General features: G+C 32.4%; 2 protein-coding genes and 1 long non-coding RNA gene across 4 annotated transcripts; 2 read left to right on the forward strand and 1 right to left on the reverse strand.

Moving 5' to 3' along the window:
* The first annotated feature begins 221 nt into the window (after positions 1-221).
* Positions 222-3,594, forward strand: LOC109788140 (uncharacterized). Of its 2 annotated transcripts, none has more exons than XM_020346804.3 (2): positions 222-378; positions 2,310-3,594. In XM_020346804.3, exon 2 carries the CDS (start codon positions 2,397-2,399, stop codon positions 3,195-3,197), a length of 801 nt encoding a protein of 266 aa, XP_020202393.1. In that variant the 5' UTR covers positions 222-378; positions 2,310-2,396; the 3' UTR covers positions 3,198-3,594. The 2 variants fall into 2 exon arrangements, with proteins under 2 accessions (XP_020202393.1, XP_020202392.2); XM_020346803.3 differs by having other exon boundaries at positions 235-378; positions 2,396-3,594.
* A 1,857-nt stretch (positions 3,595-5,451) lies between these two features.
* Positions 5,452-9,705, forward strand: LOC109788130 (lysine-tRNA ligase). Its single transcript, XM_020346792.3, has 6 exons — positions 5,452-5,847; positions 6,654-6,803; positions 7,325-7,583; positions 7,856-8,074; positions 8,178-8,320; positions 9,172-9,705. Exons 1-6 carry the CDS (start codon positions 5,566-5,568, stop codon positions 9,469-9,471), a joined length of 1,353 nt encoding a protein of 450 aa, XP_020202381.2. The 5' UTR covers positions 5,452-5,565; the 3' UTR covers positions 9,472-9,705.
* Positions 9,706-15,109: 5,404 nt separating this feature from the next.
* On the reverse strand, positions 15,110-17,592 carry LOC145954129 (uncharacterized). Its single transcript, XR_014431294.1, has 2 exons — positions 17,192-17,592; positions 15,110-15,306 (listed from the first exon to the last, which is right to left on the reverse strand). It is a non-coding gene; the product is annotated as an uncharacterized LOC145954129 (long non-coding RNA).
* Between the last annotated feature and the right edge of the window lie 156 nt (positions 17,593-17,748).

Here is a 17,748-nt window from a genome sequence, read left to right on the forward strand (position 1 = left end):
ACGAGAAGTTAACATCCGTATGACAAAAATATTATCTTACATTATTTTAGAAAATAAAAAAATAAATTGAACTTTGTATTGATTAAAGTATCGAATAAAATAAAATAAAATAAAAAAGAGAGGAAAGAGTAATTTTGGAAAACATATTTAAGGCGAAAGGAAAAAATACTAATTTAAGCGGAGATGCATTTAAGCATTCAGATATGATGATGGCCTTGGCATGGGCTGGGGCCAGGTGAATGAACACGACGTCGTTTTTTTGGGAGTTGGTTTCAGTTAAATTGAACAAATGCACCGTTTCTCTCTCTCTCATGGTGCCACTGTCACTCTTCTCTTCTCCTTTCTGCTTTGCCAATTCTCTCTTTTTTCGACAAATCGGTATCATATTCTTTTCCTAGCCCAATTTGATTTCTTATTTTTCAGATGCTTAGTTCGGATTAGGTTTTTCAACAAATAATTTGGGATTTCTGCTTGCTATTGGTTTTCGTGGTTGATTAAAAACCTCTTATTTTTATTTTTACTTACTATTTGGATTGGATGCTGACGTTGATGGGTGCTCTGGTTTGTTTTATGAAGTTAATTTGGTTTTTGAACCACCCTTTTGAATTGGGGTCTTGCTGTGAAATGGGGTGGACTTTGATATGAGCTATGCAGAGGAGAAAATATCAAATCTGTGTTTTCTTTTTGTATTCTCAAAATTGTGCCTTTTTAGTCCTCTCCCGATCTTGAATAGGGTGAATAACTGAATATAGTCATTTGAAGAAAGAAGGACATAATATCATAGAAGGACCAAAATGATCGGTTATTAGGTTTACTTTTTATGTTAAAAGAATTGTGTGTTTCCGAAATTCATTATATTCAGAAACAGGAGATTGCCTAGTAAGTTTTTTTTATTTTTTATTTTTTATCTGCTATCAAGTTATTGGAAACTTGGACTTGATTTTTTGGCTGGTGTGCATTTGAGTAATGGGGTGCTTTGATAGTTGATTTGATAGTTTCTCCTTTGTCCCAGCATTTCCTGAGGTTGGCCATAGCAGAAACTTTATTGTCTATCACTAGGTGGTGACTTGTGATGATGCTAAACGTTTATACAGCTTAGCTCTCTAGTTAACTTATGTTATGTAGTTGAGTCAATTCATATATGAGCAGGAAGCTAGTTAAACATGTTATTGGTATTTGATTACTGATTGAGCTATCTTTAGTTATATACTGTCAGCTATAGTACTATTTTGTGCATGCCCTCTAGATCAGAATGGTGAGTACATCCATAAATATCTACATTAATCTTCTTGATGTCTAGTATTCTGTACACAAAGGTAGTTGGAAATTCTTCTTAGGAGTTTGGACTCGAGGGAACTTCTTCAAAACAGAACTTATTAAATTCTTGCTGTCTATGAGATATTGTTTGCAAATGTATTTTCTTCTACAGGCCCCTGAAAGATTGTCATATGTAAACAATTAAAACAGTATAAAACATGCATAATAGGCATTTTTACTCGGATATAAGTTTCTTTGGTTTGTTGTTTGATATTTGTGTGGGTTGGGGGGAGTGTTTTATAGGCAGACTTTGATTGAATACTGAAAAGCTTGATTTTGTTCCTGGTGGAATTTTTAAGCACATTGCTGTTAGTTTCGAATACATAGGTCATTGTGGCCAATTCCCCCTCTTGACCCAACATACAAATAACTACAAGCAAACTATGCTTCATATTTAGGAAATAACAGGCATGAATTATAGTATTCGTTATTTCTTTCATGAGTATGATTAAAGAAAGTACTCTCTGAATGCATGGGACTGGCATTCTTGCTGGTTGGCTTGCCCTTCGCTCCCAAAGAAAAATGAAAAAAATGCATTTGCATAGTTGACAAAGTATTCTGGATTCTGGAATATACTTATTAGTTTATTTTGTGATCGATATGATTTAAGAAGTATATGAAATGCATGTAGTATGAGGTTGAATCATTATGGCCGAACTAGTCCACTTGCTCTTAAAAGAATGAGTTAAAATAGAAAGATAAAAGGAAACTTTTTGAGTATCAAAAATGATAACAACTTGATTATGGTTATGGTTATAGTAAGTGTGTGTGTGTCAAATGCATGCAGTGGATTAAGTTGATTGGATATGATCATGAACATGCAGGATGGGTATATGTGATCATGGCTATTGCTTTACTTAAAATGGAGTTAATTTCTGTTTGTGCAACATTTATATTATTGAGTTATGATGTTATTATTATGACTTTTTTCTAATATCTTTTGGATTATTCTTTTTACTCATCCATGACTCTGTCGTACTGGCTTGTTTCAGATTTTATGCTTTGGGTCAGTCGTTAATGATAACTTGACACCTGGATGATGCTTTCTGATTGGTTATTTACATATATTATAATTCAGAATGTGGAACTTTGCATCAAATTGCATTGCTGGAACTGTGGGACTGAAAAATGATTCTTCAAAGCATAATCATTCTGCTTCGGAATGTTCTGATGATGAGACTTCTATTATAGGCAGAGAGGAAGGACTGGAATGCCCGATATGTTGGGAATCTTTCAATATTGTTGAAAATGTGCCCTATGTTTTATGGTGTGGCCACACCCTTTGTAAAAATTGCATCCTCGGACTGCAATGGGCTGTTGTGAAATTTCCAACGCTGCCTGTTCAACTTCCCCTTTTTATCTCCTGTCCATGGTGCAACCTTCTATCTTTTCGTTTAGTTTACAGGGGAAATCTTAAATTCCCTCGCAAAAACTATTTCCTTCTTTGGATGGTTGAGAGCATGAATGGTGATAGAGTGAAATCATCACATTCACCTTTCTGTGGGGATAATCAACAACACTCCATTAAAGACAATTTAACCATGGGATGCCAAGTAAGCCATGGAAACCTTCGGAGGGGGCAAGTCCGCCATCCAGAAACATCAAGTTCCAACCAATATCATGGTAATACTGGTGATCACATCAATACGGAAAGACTTCATGTTTATCTTCGGAAGTCACTGGTCTTCTTTGTCCAGTTGACGGCTAAGTTCCCATTGGTCATTATATTTCTATTAATCATCCTATATGCAATACCAGCCAGTGCAGCCATTTTGGCTCTGTATGTACTTGTTACAATTCTGTTTGCCCTCCCTTCATTTCTCATATTGTACTTCTCATATCCTAGTTTGGACTGGCTTGTCAGAGAAATCATCACTTGAGATTGTGAACTAATATAGGCTCCAACTTTGCAAGCATTGATACTACAAGTTTGCCTCAGCTAGTGCTCCCCTTATATCTTCTACTATGTAATTAGCCGACTTCCCCATTACAAACTATCATTTATCTTCCCATTTAGGGGACCCTCTAATCTCTGTATACTTAAGTCTTGATTTTAGCTTTGGTTGTACTTGGCTAGTTGGTGGGTGCAATGTCAGTTTTTTGCATTAGCATTGATGTCAACCAGGGCTGAGGGATATGGTAATGATAAATGCTTGCACCATTTCCTGGTGGCAAGTATTTGTTTGATTAATCATTAATGTCAAGTTTTGTTTTGTATGGATGGACACATGGATGTTACTTCCAATAGTTATACTATTATTATGTTTGTAAATTGTATATATTAATTGAGTTGTTTGTAAAGCAATGTGTGGCAATACTATCTGCTTAAGTTGAAATTAGTGATATTACTGTCTCTGTTTAAGAAATATATTTTTCATGGTGTGGCTGGCTGTGTAGAAGGTCTAAGATATGTATATCTCACACAATATTGGCAAAGCTTTTTTAATATATGAACTGCTCATGCTACAATCAGTTGTAGGTATATTGGCTCTTGTGTGGATCACAATGACTTACAAAGAACTTGAGCACACTTGTATTTTCTTTGTTACAAAGAGAACTTCTGATGCAACAAGTGGTTAAGAAAGTAATTTATTGATTCAGTTAATACGTGGTTAATGAAGTGATAAATGTTAATTAATGATTATTTTTTATGTAGCCAATATATAAACAAAATTTAGTTTAAATGGTTAAAGCAAAGTGTGGTTGCCAAATTGTATGCTTTTTTTTTTTGTACAGCTGACTGTAATGAGATTCCTTTAGAACATCACCTCTTCTGAGTCTCAGTGATTGAAATGATGCTAATTAGGGCCTCACTTAATTCTTAAACTTGGAGTGGGGTAAACATTTTCTTAGTTTAAAATTTTGTAAACAAAAAAAGAAAAACAAAGATCTATGGCCCAATGTTTACAGACTTTATACTTTTTTGTAATTTGTTAAAAAAAAAAAAAAGAGAAGAAAACCGTTCGATGCTGATTATCCATGCATAAAATGAAACTAAAAACAAATGTATACGAATTAGTTATCTAGTATATTATGGCTATTCTTCCACAAAACTTGTTTTTCGAACTAATATAACCAAATTTGGCAGTATTTTTAAATGTGATTTATTTAGGTCATATGAGTATGATTATTATTTAAAATAATAACAAGACAATGATAAAAGAGTTCAAACATAAGAGTCTATACACAATCTTAATTTTTCTTACAACTAAATCAATCATAATACTTTTCTTCTTTTCAATATAATTCGATCTTTGAGAGACAATAACAGATATGTTATCTCTATAAATAGAAAATTGTCTTATCCAATAAAATTAAAATTTAAGAAGGTGGTCCTTTTCAGAAATATTTAATTTTTATTTTCAAATATTTATATGAAAAGTGAAAATAAATATTTATTGTTTGTAATTTTATTCAAAAATTAAAAATTAAAAAAAAGTATATATTTCATTAATTAAACATAAAATAAGAAATGAAAAAATCTAGAAAAAAACGCCCTAAAGTCTCCCAACTATTTTAATATTAGAAATCAATTTATCTAATAAACCTGGTAAGAGGAATACTCTGGAATTTCCCACTTTATCAACCACAAGAGAAAATAAAATAGAAACTCTGAACAAAATAAAACTCGTCTACGTTGTTCTAGAACAAGGACGAGAAAGTTCTCTTCTTCACAGCATAGCACTTGATCGTTTAGTTTTTTTTTTTTAATAAAATGAGGTAATGCGTTTGTCTAAAATATTTTAAAATTAATTTCCTATTTTTAAAAAAATTATATTTAAAAAAACCACTTTTTTCAAAAAAAGAAAGGTACTTTTTAAAAATATATTTTATTTTATTTAAACAAAATGACCAATAATCTTATTGGACAAAACTTACAGGTGATTAGGCGTTTTCAGTATAGTTTTTAATCAAAATTAGATGCTGTTTTGGATAACATACATTACCCTTTCATGCAAATGGATTATTAATTTCAAACTCTAATTTTAATTGGCACTGAAAAAAAAAAAAAAAAAAAAAACTGTCCCTAAATTTTGTCCTAATCATAGGTTAGTTATTTTTCGTTGCACACTTCAACCTTATATTACTTCACGCCTTCCACAATTAATCTGAGGCTGATAAACATCTATGCAGCACAATCCAACAACCAAAGTCCACGTGTCCAAAGCACATCCGAGAATGTTTCCCATTTGGACTTGTTACACTAACAAAACCATTGTTTTACGGTGACAAAGGTTTCATCAAAAAATGGTGGCACCCATTGCTGTGTCTTCTCCAAAGTCCACACTTTTGCAGAAACCCATCTACTTGGGTGACCCAAGTTCAAGTTTTGTTGGGGGTTTTTTGAAGGGTCACAGCTTGCACGTGAAAACAAGGCCACAGAGAAGAGATGTGACCAATTTGGTCGTGGCTTCAGCCACCACCCCAACCGCCACAAACACCAATGCTGGTGGCAGATTTTACTTCAACATCACTGGATTTCCTTTTCCACTTGGTCCTTTCCTCAACAGGCGCACTATTAGGACTGAGGTGTGCCATCTTGCTTTGTCTTATGTTTGGTTTTGTTGCCTATTTTCATCATTGAGTTGATTCTTTTTTTTAAATCATGTTATTGGTACTATCTTTTGGCTTCTATAATTACTATTTTCTGTCGAGAAACTTGAATGAAAACTTTTAGTGAGGTCATTGAGCTCATTTGGTTGGGGTTTTCTATTCATTGAGTTGCCTCCTTATGACTTGATGTTTATAGTGATATATGTCTTCTTAGGTGTTCTATTTGCTCCAACATTTTTCTTTTGAGTTTAATTTGCATCATTGCATGCATGTAAAAATCTGTATTTTGTCAACTAATCATAAATCATTCCTTGTAAGACTTTTAAAACTAGTTATTGTGAAAGTTAACAAACTATGCAATTTGTTATTGAATGAAAGTTTAAAAGATTGTAAAAAAAATCTTTACAATGTCTGCGTGTATTTATTCTTCTCCTTTTCTAAATTCTCTAGGAACATAATTCCGTGTTATATAGGATAGATTGTAATTTTGAATTTTGATTGAATGAGCAATGAAGAAATTCTTGATACTTGACGTGCAAATCATGTGGCCTATACTTTTATTGGATTCAAATCAAATTCTTTTAACTACTTAGTGAAAAAGTTTTGTTTTGTTTTGTTTTGACTTGACTTTGCACGTAATGCTTCGTAATTAGTCGAATGTTGTTGTTATTTCCTTGTACATAGAAATCCGGTTATTTATTGGGAACATTTTGCTATAAATTTTGTCTGGAAACTCTGCTTTTGAGAGATTAACAGCTCCTATTCTCTTAATCATGGTGTAGGCTGTGAAGGGTTGTATATGGCTATTCGAACAAGAGCAGGCATTAGGATTCAGCAGTGTCTCCACAAACATTAGAATGACGGTTATCAAACTCAAATCTGGGGGCTTATGGGTTCATGCACCCATAGCTCCAACTGATGAGTGTATTCAGGTTCCATTTTGACAACCTAGTCTCTTACTTTGAGCATGCAAACTTGTAATAAACCTTAATGAAAGTAAAAGTAAAACACTGCTTGTGCCATGAAATGTGTAAACTTGTATTAAGCCCCATTATTTTGGTCAATTTTTATAACAACAAAAGTCTGATTTTGTTATGTGAGGTTGGTTACGTTGAATGTACGATGCCATTGGGCTCAGTTAAAGACTTAATTTATCTATTTCGACAGGTTTTACATAGGCTTAGGACCGAGTACGAGAGTCATGAGACATAGTTGGAATTTTTTATAATGATATGAAATTGTCTCTATAAATTACACATTCTTTTGGAATTTGGACTATTTTTACTTGGAACTAATTGAAGTCATTTTGTTCAAGGAATAGCTTCATTTTTTAGACTTTATTTTGAATTCACATGTTGGATTGTTTCACATTTTGCAAACTTTGTTCTTTAGTAATGCTGATAGGCAATTTCTATGACTTGATCAAGGTTTTTTTTCTTTTTGATTCTTGCAGCTTATTAAGGAATTGGGAGCTCCAGTTGAATATATCGTTCTCCCTACTTTTGCTTATGAGCACAAAGTATTTGTTGGTCCATTTTCTAGAAAATTCCCCTCTGCTCAGGTATGGGTGGCACCAAGGCAATGGAGTTGGCCATTGAACTTACCCTTGGAATTCTTCGGCATTTTTCGTGCTAAAACCTTGAAAGATGAAGATTTTTCCGCTCCTTGGGCTGGTGAAATAGAGCAAAAGATTCTAAGCTCACCAGAAGTTGGTAGTCATCACTTTTCGTTACGTTTTGGGGTGTGTTTGGTTAAAGAGCTTAATTAAACACTTATTTAATGAGAGTTTGTTACATGAGCTTACTTTGATAAGCTTTACCATGAAGTTTATTGGAATAAGCTAACAAAAGCTTATAAGAAGTTTATAATTTATAAGCTTAACCAAATATTTGCTTAATTAATTGTATAATAAGATCTTCTAAATGCCGTTTAATCCCAATAAATCCGTTATGAAAAATCTCATTTGCTTGTGGATTACTCTCAGGAATTGGACCCTATGTGGAGGTAGCTTTCTACCACAAACCTTCAAAAACACTATTGGTGACAGATGCTGTTATTTTTGTCCCAAGACAGCCTCCTGAATGTATAAGCAAAGATTCCTTGTTAGCATCTGCAAAAAATGGTTTGGCTGTGAAACTTCTTAGTAAAGGAAAGGAGGTACCTGATGAACCGGTTGTTGACGACAAAAGGAACCGGCAAAAAGGTTGGCTTTGTTATTATCATTATTTTTTTTTCCAAGATGCACAGAGCACATTACTTTTTATTTGACATCCAAATCAAGTAAACATGATGGTTCTATTTTGCAGGATGGGAAAGAATGGTTCTACAAATATTGTTTCTTGGTCCATCGAATCTCTTAGAACCTAATGCAAGCTTTGCACAGATGTCACAGAAGTTGATTGTTTCACCTATTGTGAAGACTCTGGTCTTCAGCAAAGTTCCTGAAAAGGTAATATTCTCTCTTATATAATTTCTTTTCTAATAAGAATACTTTAATCTGGTTCTACCTCTTGTAGAGCTATTAATTGAAAACTAACTATTCAACCTTATAATATTTTCTTTTTTACTTTATTCTGACCTGGATGTGGTTGAATTTATCAAAGACAGATGTCCTTCAATGTAAATGATCACTTGGATGTTCCAAGAGTTATGTCCTTCAATTTAAAATGATCATCATTTTCTTTGCAAATTTTTTAAAACAGAGACATTTTGAAACAAGATGATATTTTAGTAACCATTACCAAAAACCTGTCATGATATCCATTAGAATTTAATTAAAATACATTGACAATGTAAAGTTTTTTACATTGTCATTCAATCACAAATTATTATATATAATAAACTTATTGACTTTTATGATAATTACTTTAAAAGTCATATTACTATGAATTCTAGTTGACTAATAGAGTAAAAATCTATACACTAACCGTATATGAAAACTAACTCTCAACTAAAAATTAAAACAAAACAAACTAAGGGTCTGTTTGGACAAATTTTTTCAAACGCACTTTTAGGAAAAAAAATAGGAAGGAAAAATGCAATAAACTTTTTTATAAGCTAATTTGTAGAATCTTTCTTCTATTAGCTTCTCCAAAATCTTAATTTTAACATATACGCTAGTTTTAGTTTATAAAGAAGTTTACTTCAAATTTCCTTTTTATTTTTTTCTTTTAGAAATGTTTTTGAAAAAGTTTTTTCAAATAGGCTCCAAGTCAATTGTAACAAAGTTGAATTGAATATTGTGGGGATAAAGATATAGGAAAATCTCCTCAATTCACATTTTGCTCCATTATGATCCAGGTCAGAGAGTGGGTTGATAGCATTTCGCGAGATTGGAGGTTCAAGAGAATAATCCCTGCTCACTTTGCTGCCCCAATAAATGCTAGTAGGTCTGATTTCAGGGCTGCATTTGCATTTTTGGATGAGTTTTTGGGGGAAAGCAATGCTGCATGGCCCTCACTTTCACTTCTCTTCTCATCAATCATGGGAAAGGCAGCCAGCTACTTTCCTCCTGATGACATGAGGACCTTATCATCCCTTGACCAGTTTTTGGTGTCTGTTGGAGCTGTGAAGAAAACTGTTTCAGGCAGGAAAAGGTGAGAAATAGAAAGGTGCATCACAACTTGGCCTGCCAATACTTGTTAACTCTGCAAATGTAAAATAAGTATAATTTTGTTACATTAGGATCTTGTTTCTTAAGGAAAGTGTAAATGTTGTTTCACATTGGACTACATAAATGTGTTTAGAAAACAGGGAAGATGTTTTGCATGGAAAGATCTTTGAGACATAAGTGAATGGATATACACCAACATGGGTGGTATAGTTGGCAAATAATGATGTTCTTTTAAGTATGTGGTTAGAAGGGTTTTTTTTGTTTCCCCTATCCGTAAGTAGTCAGCAGATTGATCTTTTAAGTTTGTGTGTATAGAAGAATTTTTTTCTTTTTTGAAGATGTCAGTTTCTTAAATTGATCTTTCTATCTTAAGTGATTAATTATTAACTCTCGGCTAGGATGCATAAATATAAGGTTGGTGCATTTTATATACATTAATTTTGATACTTTATAAATATATGATAATTTACTATTGAACAACAATGTAACTCTATCTAAATTTAAATATGTTTTTAATTCTTTTTATTTAAGGTGAATTTGTTTATGATTAGTTAAATTTAAAATTAATATTTTTAATTAATGTAATTTCAAAAAATCATATTGTCATCTCTTGGATTGAATTTAATATGATATTTTTATTAACAATATTTTGAGCAACAATATTTGACACATGGGAGTGTTAACAACATACTCTCTATCACACTCTTCTTAACACACTTATTCCCATTTGCCAGGATTTATTGAAAAAATTTAGAAAATTAGGAGGGAGGATCATTAAATAAGGTGTAAAAATTTACCAAATTTTGTGTTTTTTAAGAATGTTCAATCAATTAAAGAGTTTGTTTGTAAAAAGAAAATGTATTACTAGCACTTCTATTTGACACATTTATTAATGAAATTTGAACGGATGAACTAAAATAATTCTTTTTTAAAAAAAATTATAGGAGTAAAAAAATGAATTTTAAATGTATGGGATCAAAAATAAATTTATCTCATTTTATAAAATAAAAACATTTTAGTTTTTTTTTATTATATGTATAATATAATTAATTTCTTTATGTAAAGTAAAAAAACTTTGGTATTAAAACACTTGACTAGTTGCTATCTTAGCAACCACGAAGAAGATATGAACACATTCAGCCACAGTTTTCCTTTCCTTCTAGATCGTGTGATTACTGCAGGAAATTGCTCATCACTTTAGATATCTTATTATATCAGCAAAACAAGAGTCTATTCACATGGCCAAACCAAACTTTACAATGATTCATTTGTAGTGTATTATACTTAACTAAAGATTAAATGCCATATCATTTATAAACTAGTTTAATTATATGGCTTACATGAATAACACTGAAGTATAAAGTATTGTAATTTGTAAAGAAAAAAGAAATTGATTGGAATGATGTCCAAGCTAGAAGCTTCTAGCTTCTTCTTCCTTTGCTTTTCACAATATGGAACTGCTTTTGCAGCCACCAAAAAGGGCCTGGTCCTAAATTTTCAAGGCCCATAATGTTATATTGATATAATTACTTATATTATAATATTCAAAAAAATAAAAATTGAAGATAATTAAAAGGTTACCCATTTCACTTGAATTAATTATAACTTTTACTTTCTCACTTCTCTCATCTCCAGTAATTAATTCTCAACTAGTAATCTCGCTTTTTATTTGAAATATCCAAAAACAATTAGCAAATATGCGATACTCCTTCACTTGTCTAATAATTCTTTTTATTCTCAATCATTTTTACTCCCTCTTTTCACTATTCTACCTGTACCATATAATATTAGTATTTGAATATTTCTTCAAAAAGTTGTGTTGCTGAATTGCCCATGGCAATCACACCATATTGAAGAAGTTCGTTCCAATCAACACCACGATTTAGAGATCACCTCTTGCTCAAAGTTTCTCCTTGCCATGTTGTAACAATTTAAAGGTTTCTTTACTTGATGAAATGTGGTACAGGTCCATCCGACTAACAATGTTATAATAGGATATACAAAAAGTATTAATAAATATAAGTATAAATCTATTTGACATATAATATACACAATTTTAGTATTGATTTTGAATAAGATTCAATAATATATATTGTGTGTCATTATAGTCTATACTTACACTTTTTAATAATATACCAATATATATATATTGTATTTATAGTGTAAGTAAAACTAACTTTTAGTGACAAATATGTGTCTCACTATATGATATGTATTATTGAAAAACATTTTTTTTTTGTAGTGGAAGGACACCCAATTTAGGTATATATATTTTATTTTGTTTTATTTTTTTGTGAACCAATTATATAATTGGGAGACTAATACTTTTTGAGACTAAAATTTATTGAAGTAGGTTTTACATCCTCCAATAAAGTTTTCTTCAAATGTACAATCAGTTACTCAAATTTCTATTGACGTACTTAAGGAGCTTATCTATCTACCAACTATGGTAGATCTTGTTAGTAGGTACATCATATTTAATATGGTATTATATATAAAAAAATGTTAGTAACACATTTTCTAATATACTATTTTAAATACATTCTCTCTAATTAGTTAAAATTTATTGAAAAATAAAAAAATTATTGAATTTTACATCTTATTTAATAACTTTTTCTCCTAACTTTGTGATTTTTAATAAATTATAACTAATGAGAATAAGTTAGTTAAAAATATATATATATATATATATATTAGAGAATATGTTTCCAGCAGTCCTCATTATATATACTTGGCTCAAGTAAAATAGAAAGATGAAATTCAAGGGGAAACTATAAGAAAAAGGCCTATAAGAAAAAAGTGTTTCAATCCTTGTTATTAAACCATCCATATGCATGATATTCCCCAAGTATTACAATGTCATTATAAGGGTTTTTTTTTTAATCACTTCTTTCAACCTTCTTTGATGCTTTGCTATAATTGGTTTGGTGGGAAATTTGATTTAGAATTCTATTCCTGGGTGTTTTCATCAGGATGTTGAATTTGTAAATGTTGAAAAGGGAACATGGAACATATATTTAGGGGGATTGGAGTAATGTTGTTGGCCATATATATAGTGGCCATTTATCAAGATGCTCAAAATGTTGATGATAAATTCATATGGGTGGGCCTTTCAGGCCCAGAATGGTGAGAATATTGGCCAAGTCAAATAGACGTGTTGAATTAGTTTTTGAAAGATTTTCCAACACACATGTCTTAATGATACATAGAAATATAAAAATGACAAATAAGACTTATCTTCAGAAAATGCTATGCCTTTTGGCGTGACTTAACTTTTAAGTAGCATGCCCCAACTATAGATAACATTAGATGAGATTAGTTAGATGGCTATGGCCCAAATCAGGTTGTCATAGAATCTAAGTGAAATTTAAGATAAATAAAATAGTGGGAGCACAAGAATATATATTGTTGCTCTTATTTCCTTGTTCTTCTAATCAAAAAAGGAATGATTCCACATTCTTCTCTTGGCATGTGTTTGGTTGCACATCTTATATACATGTCCCATTATTTAAATAATGTCAAATAAGAAAAATGATGCAAAAGTTATAAATAGTAGCTTTTTTTTGTTGATGCTTAAAACTCAAGACCAAAATGAGCTGATTTTGTTGTATTGTTTGTTAGATATTTCAAAGAATATCAAAGTCTCACATGATTAATTTTAAAATTAAATTAGGGAAAGTATAAAAATAATAGATATTTTTATTTGTCATCTTTGACTTAGTGAGCAAGGATAATTTCAAAACACTGCATTCTAGATTTTATTCGGAGACTACTAATGCACCACGTGAATAAAAATTCTCGAAAGTAACATTTCAATTCGTGAATAAAAATACGCGAGTCGGTGTATTTGCAACAGCAATTTTAACATATTTTTTTTCACACCCAACTTAACATTTTCAATAATAATAAAAAATAGTGATGATAAACATATTTTTCTTTTTCTATTTATCTCTATTATTAATAAATAATATTATAAAAGAAATAAAAAAAATGATTTTTTAAGCAAAATTTTGTGTTAAAATCTTGTGAATAAAAGAAGCATAGTTAAAAGAATATCTTAATAAAAATAAAAATTAGTTATCAATAAAATTAATAAATACTTTATAATAACAATAATTACGAAATGTATAATGTGATAAAAAGATACACACACCAAATAAGTTTACACTTTGTTGATAGTTATCGTGTATCATAAAATAAAGAAACTGGTGTTGACATTGGCATACTTAATCCTCCTAGTTGGAGGGTCACCTTGACTAAGCTTAGCCACCAACTTACAACCTCATCAATTTCATTTATTTATTTTTATTTTTATTTTTTCGAGAGGAATCTTAGGAGATTTTTTTCTTCTTATCTTTTGTTGGGTTATCTTTTCCTTGGCTCTGTGAACCACAACTTTGTTAATGCTTGAAGGCATGCATGCTTCCCTACATTGATGCAATTCGACTTCCTTCCCATAAAAAATAATTTGAAAGGCACAACTTTTATTAGTTTTCTTCTCCCTTAAACCACTCTAGATCTTTGAGAACCCCACATGGTGTCCAAGTTTGTGATGAAAAAAAAATATATGCTTCACATGAGACCTTATGGGACCCTTGGTTGGTGCAAAATGCAGGGAAAAGTTTGGCACACAAAATTAATGGGTTAATAATGGGACCTATGAGTCATTTCTACATTGGCTGCATGCTATCATGGAAGTGGAGCATACACCAAAACTTTACATGGGATAGAGAAGCCTCACTTTTACAATGTATCATATCAATGATTATCATATCCATATAAGTGATAGTGATTAATATTTTTTAATTAGATTATTTAGAATTTAAATTTTAGTCTTTAATGTAAAATAAATTATATTAAAAAATAATAATCATTTTGTGTACATTCATGATATTTAACAAAGATTTTGTTATTATTATCAACTATAAATATTTTATAATAATATCATAATTACCTAAAGTGAAAAAAGAAATACTAATGATTACCATGAAAACTATTGCACTGCTTTGCCAATGACCTTTTGGTTAGAAGCTAGCTTGTGGAAATCGAAGCTGATCCAATGTGTGGAATTTTGTATAATTAGTAAGAATTGTCAACCCTCTTTTTTTTTTTAATGATTATCAATATTTTAGTTTGTTTAATGTATATGTATATTTGTTATATACAATTAAAATTTATATTAAATTATTTATATATATATATATTATGTTAAAATTTTTAAAATTTTAAATTATATTTAAAATTAATATACATAAATATTTTAAACATATAAGTTATATTTTAGATTTATAATAAATAATTTGTATTATAACAAAATTTATTTATTTATTGATAATTTCTTTTAAAGTATCAATATTTAAAGTAATAAAAATTTATGATAAATAAAAATTAAATTAGATAAAAAATTAATAAAATTTATACAAATTCTCTCATTAAAAATAATTTTTAAAAATACTCTCACACAAAATAAATATTTGTATTAAATACATAGGAGTTGATTATTTCTTACGTGACAAATAATTTTGATTAAGTTTAAATAAAAATTCTCATCTAAATTTTTAACACAATCATGTAACGACCCGGCTGGTCACTACACACACCACTATACACTGGAAACGCCAGACAGAAAGGACAAGTATATAAATATAGGATCTAGAATATAAATATATACAAAGTCCCTATCCGACTAGAGTTAGAGTGTACAAAAACAAAATACATTATCAATGGCAACACCAAGTAGCTGAAATCAACAAAACATCCACAAAGGTCAACACTGCCTGCCAGCTGCAGACTCGCCACTAGCCACCCATCCTATCCCTGCTCTGCTCCAGTACATAATACGATCATAGCAGTCCAACCACATGGAAACACAAAGGGTAAGCTAGTATAAAAAGATCAACATGCAACAAAATTTAAGTAATATAAACAACTACAACTATCAACACATCACCAGTCAACATTTCATCGATTGTACAACAAACCATCAATTGGCAATTAATGCGTCGTCACGCATATCAACTCGGAGATCTCCTACAGCAACTCAGCCATTATGGCCTACAACAACTCAGCCTTTCGGCCTACAAAAACTCAGCCTTTCGGCCTACAACAACTCAGCCATTATGGCCTACAACAACTCAGCCTTTATGGCCTACAGCAATTCGTATCAACATTCAACACAACACAACTTTTGCAACTCAACATATCAACTTGCAACACAATACAACTGTACAACTCAATATCAAATTGCAACACATCTCAACTGTACAACTCAACCTCAACTTGCAACACAACTCAACTTTACAACTCAACATCAACTTGCAACACAACTCAACTTTACAACTCAACATCAACTTGCAACACAACTCAACTTTACAACTCAACATGTCAACTTGCAACACAACACAAATATACAACTCCACATCAATCAACCAACATCATCCATTAGTCATCACATTATATTCATCTATTTCAACTCAACTAAGCATAAAACAACATCAACCAACATATAGAAATTTCTCATCTCCGCGCCCGGCGCACTCGTGGTTTCGCCCAGCGCAGTGCAACTAGAGAGCACCAGGGGGGCCAGCGCGCCCAGCGCAAGCATGCCCGTGCCCGGCGGGACCCAGCCAGAGAGCCCAAGGCTCACTCACGCCTGGCGCAATACCAATTGCGCCCAGCGCCCACAAGGCAGAGACTCCCAAGGAGTCTTACGCCCAGCGCGACAAGGGTCGCGCTCAGCGCAGCACATCAACATTATCATTCAGCTCAATAATCATTCATCACTAACAGCTTAAAACAACATGATCAACACCTAATACGACCCAACCATCTTATTTACAACTCATCTATCTTGTCAAATTACTCACCCAAACAACAAGAGTACACCTAAGCACCTAAAACAACTTTTAACTTAACCAAAATCACCAAATGTGAAATGGCGACCATCACAACAAAAAACGCATCGGGAGTTATACTACTCCTACCATGCTCATCCTTATCTCATATGAAAGATAATCAAATTTCCTACAACTCTCATTAAGACACCAAGTCCAAATTCCTTCATCTACCTTGTTAAAAATGATGAAAACCGCAACAGCTATAAAAAAGGTGACAGCTCAACCTCTCTTCACTAAAACAGCCATATCTAGAGTTCTAAAACTCCTTTTTGAGTGATTCCAGCGCCATTGGAAAGCTAACATCCAAGGCTACAACTTTCATGAAGACTACAACGTCCAATTCTGAAAGCACCAAGGCGCTCAGCGCCTACAAAGCGCTCAGCGCTTTAGCTCCAGGGATTCTCCTCTAGCTCTCTGCCCCAAAAGCGCTCAGCGCCCTAAAACGGCTCAGCCATTTTGTCCCAGGTGGCTCTCTGCCCCCAAAGCGCTCAGCGCCTTAGAACGGCTCAGCCGTTTGTGACAGCAAACACAAACCCTCCTCCATTTTTGAACAACAACCTGCAACAATCCAACAGCCCAAACACATGCAAACCCTCTAAAGAACTATACTTTTGTCAATCAACACAAAAACCCCTTCTTTTTCAACATGCAACCACGAATCATCAAAAATCCCAAATTTTTGATCAAAACCCCGAAACCCCGAAAACCCCATGTCCTTCAATCTCAGCTCAAAATCATCAAACATCAAACAATCAAAGAGTTCCTAGAATTCGTTTTCAGCCAAACAAGTCAAAGGACTAGCTTCCCTTACCTCGGTGAAGAATCCGAGCTTCGGGACTGCGGAGAACGGAGAAGAAGGGAAACTTGAATGAAGAAAGGAGGAAATCTTCAGCTAGTCCTTGACTAAGCTTGATCAGCACCTTCAGATTCCAAGTATCACCACAAGTAAGAGAAAGAAAAGGAGAAGTGAGAGCCTTGAGAGGGGAAGAGAGAATTTCTAGTGAGAGTTGTGAGGGGAAGTGTGTATATGTATCAGCCACGGGTCTCACAACCTCCCCAACAACAAGAGTTTTCGTCCCCGAAAACAGACCTACTTGGGAAAAGGAACGGATACCGCTCCTTGCACTGCTGCTCCACCTTCTAAGTAGTTTCACCAGTAGCTGCATCCCACAACACCTTTACCAGGCAATAGACTTGCCCCTCAGCTCCTTCAGCTTATGATTAACTACAACTACTGGCAACTTCTTAAATATCAGATTCTCCTTCACCCGCACATCATCTAGTTCAACCACATGACCAGGGTCATGGACATACCTCCTCAGCAGAGACACATGAAATACATCGTGTAGGTTTGAAAGAGATGGTGGC

The sequence above is a fragment of the Cajanus cajan genome, chromosome 2, assembly GCF_000230855.2.
Source record: "Cajanus cajan strain Asha chromosome 2, NIPB_CcT2T_4, whole genome shotgun sequence".
Taxonomy (NCBI): Eukaryota; Viridiplantae; Streptophyta; class Magnoliopsida; order Fabales; family Fabaceae; genus Cajanus; species Cajanus cajan.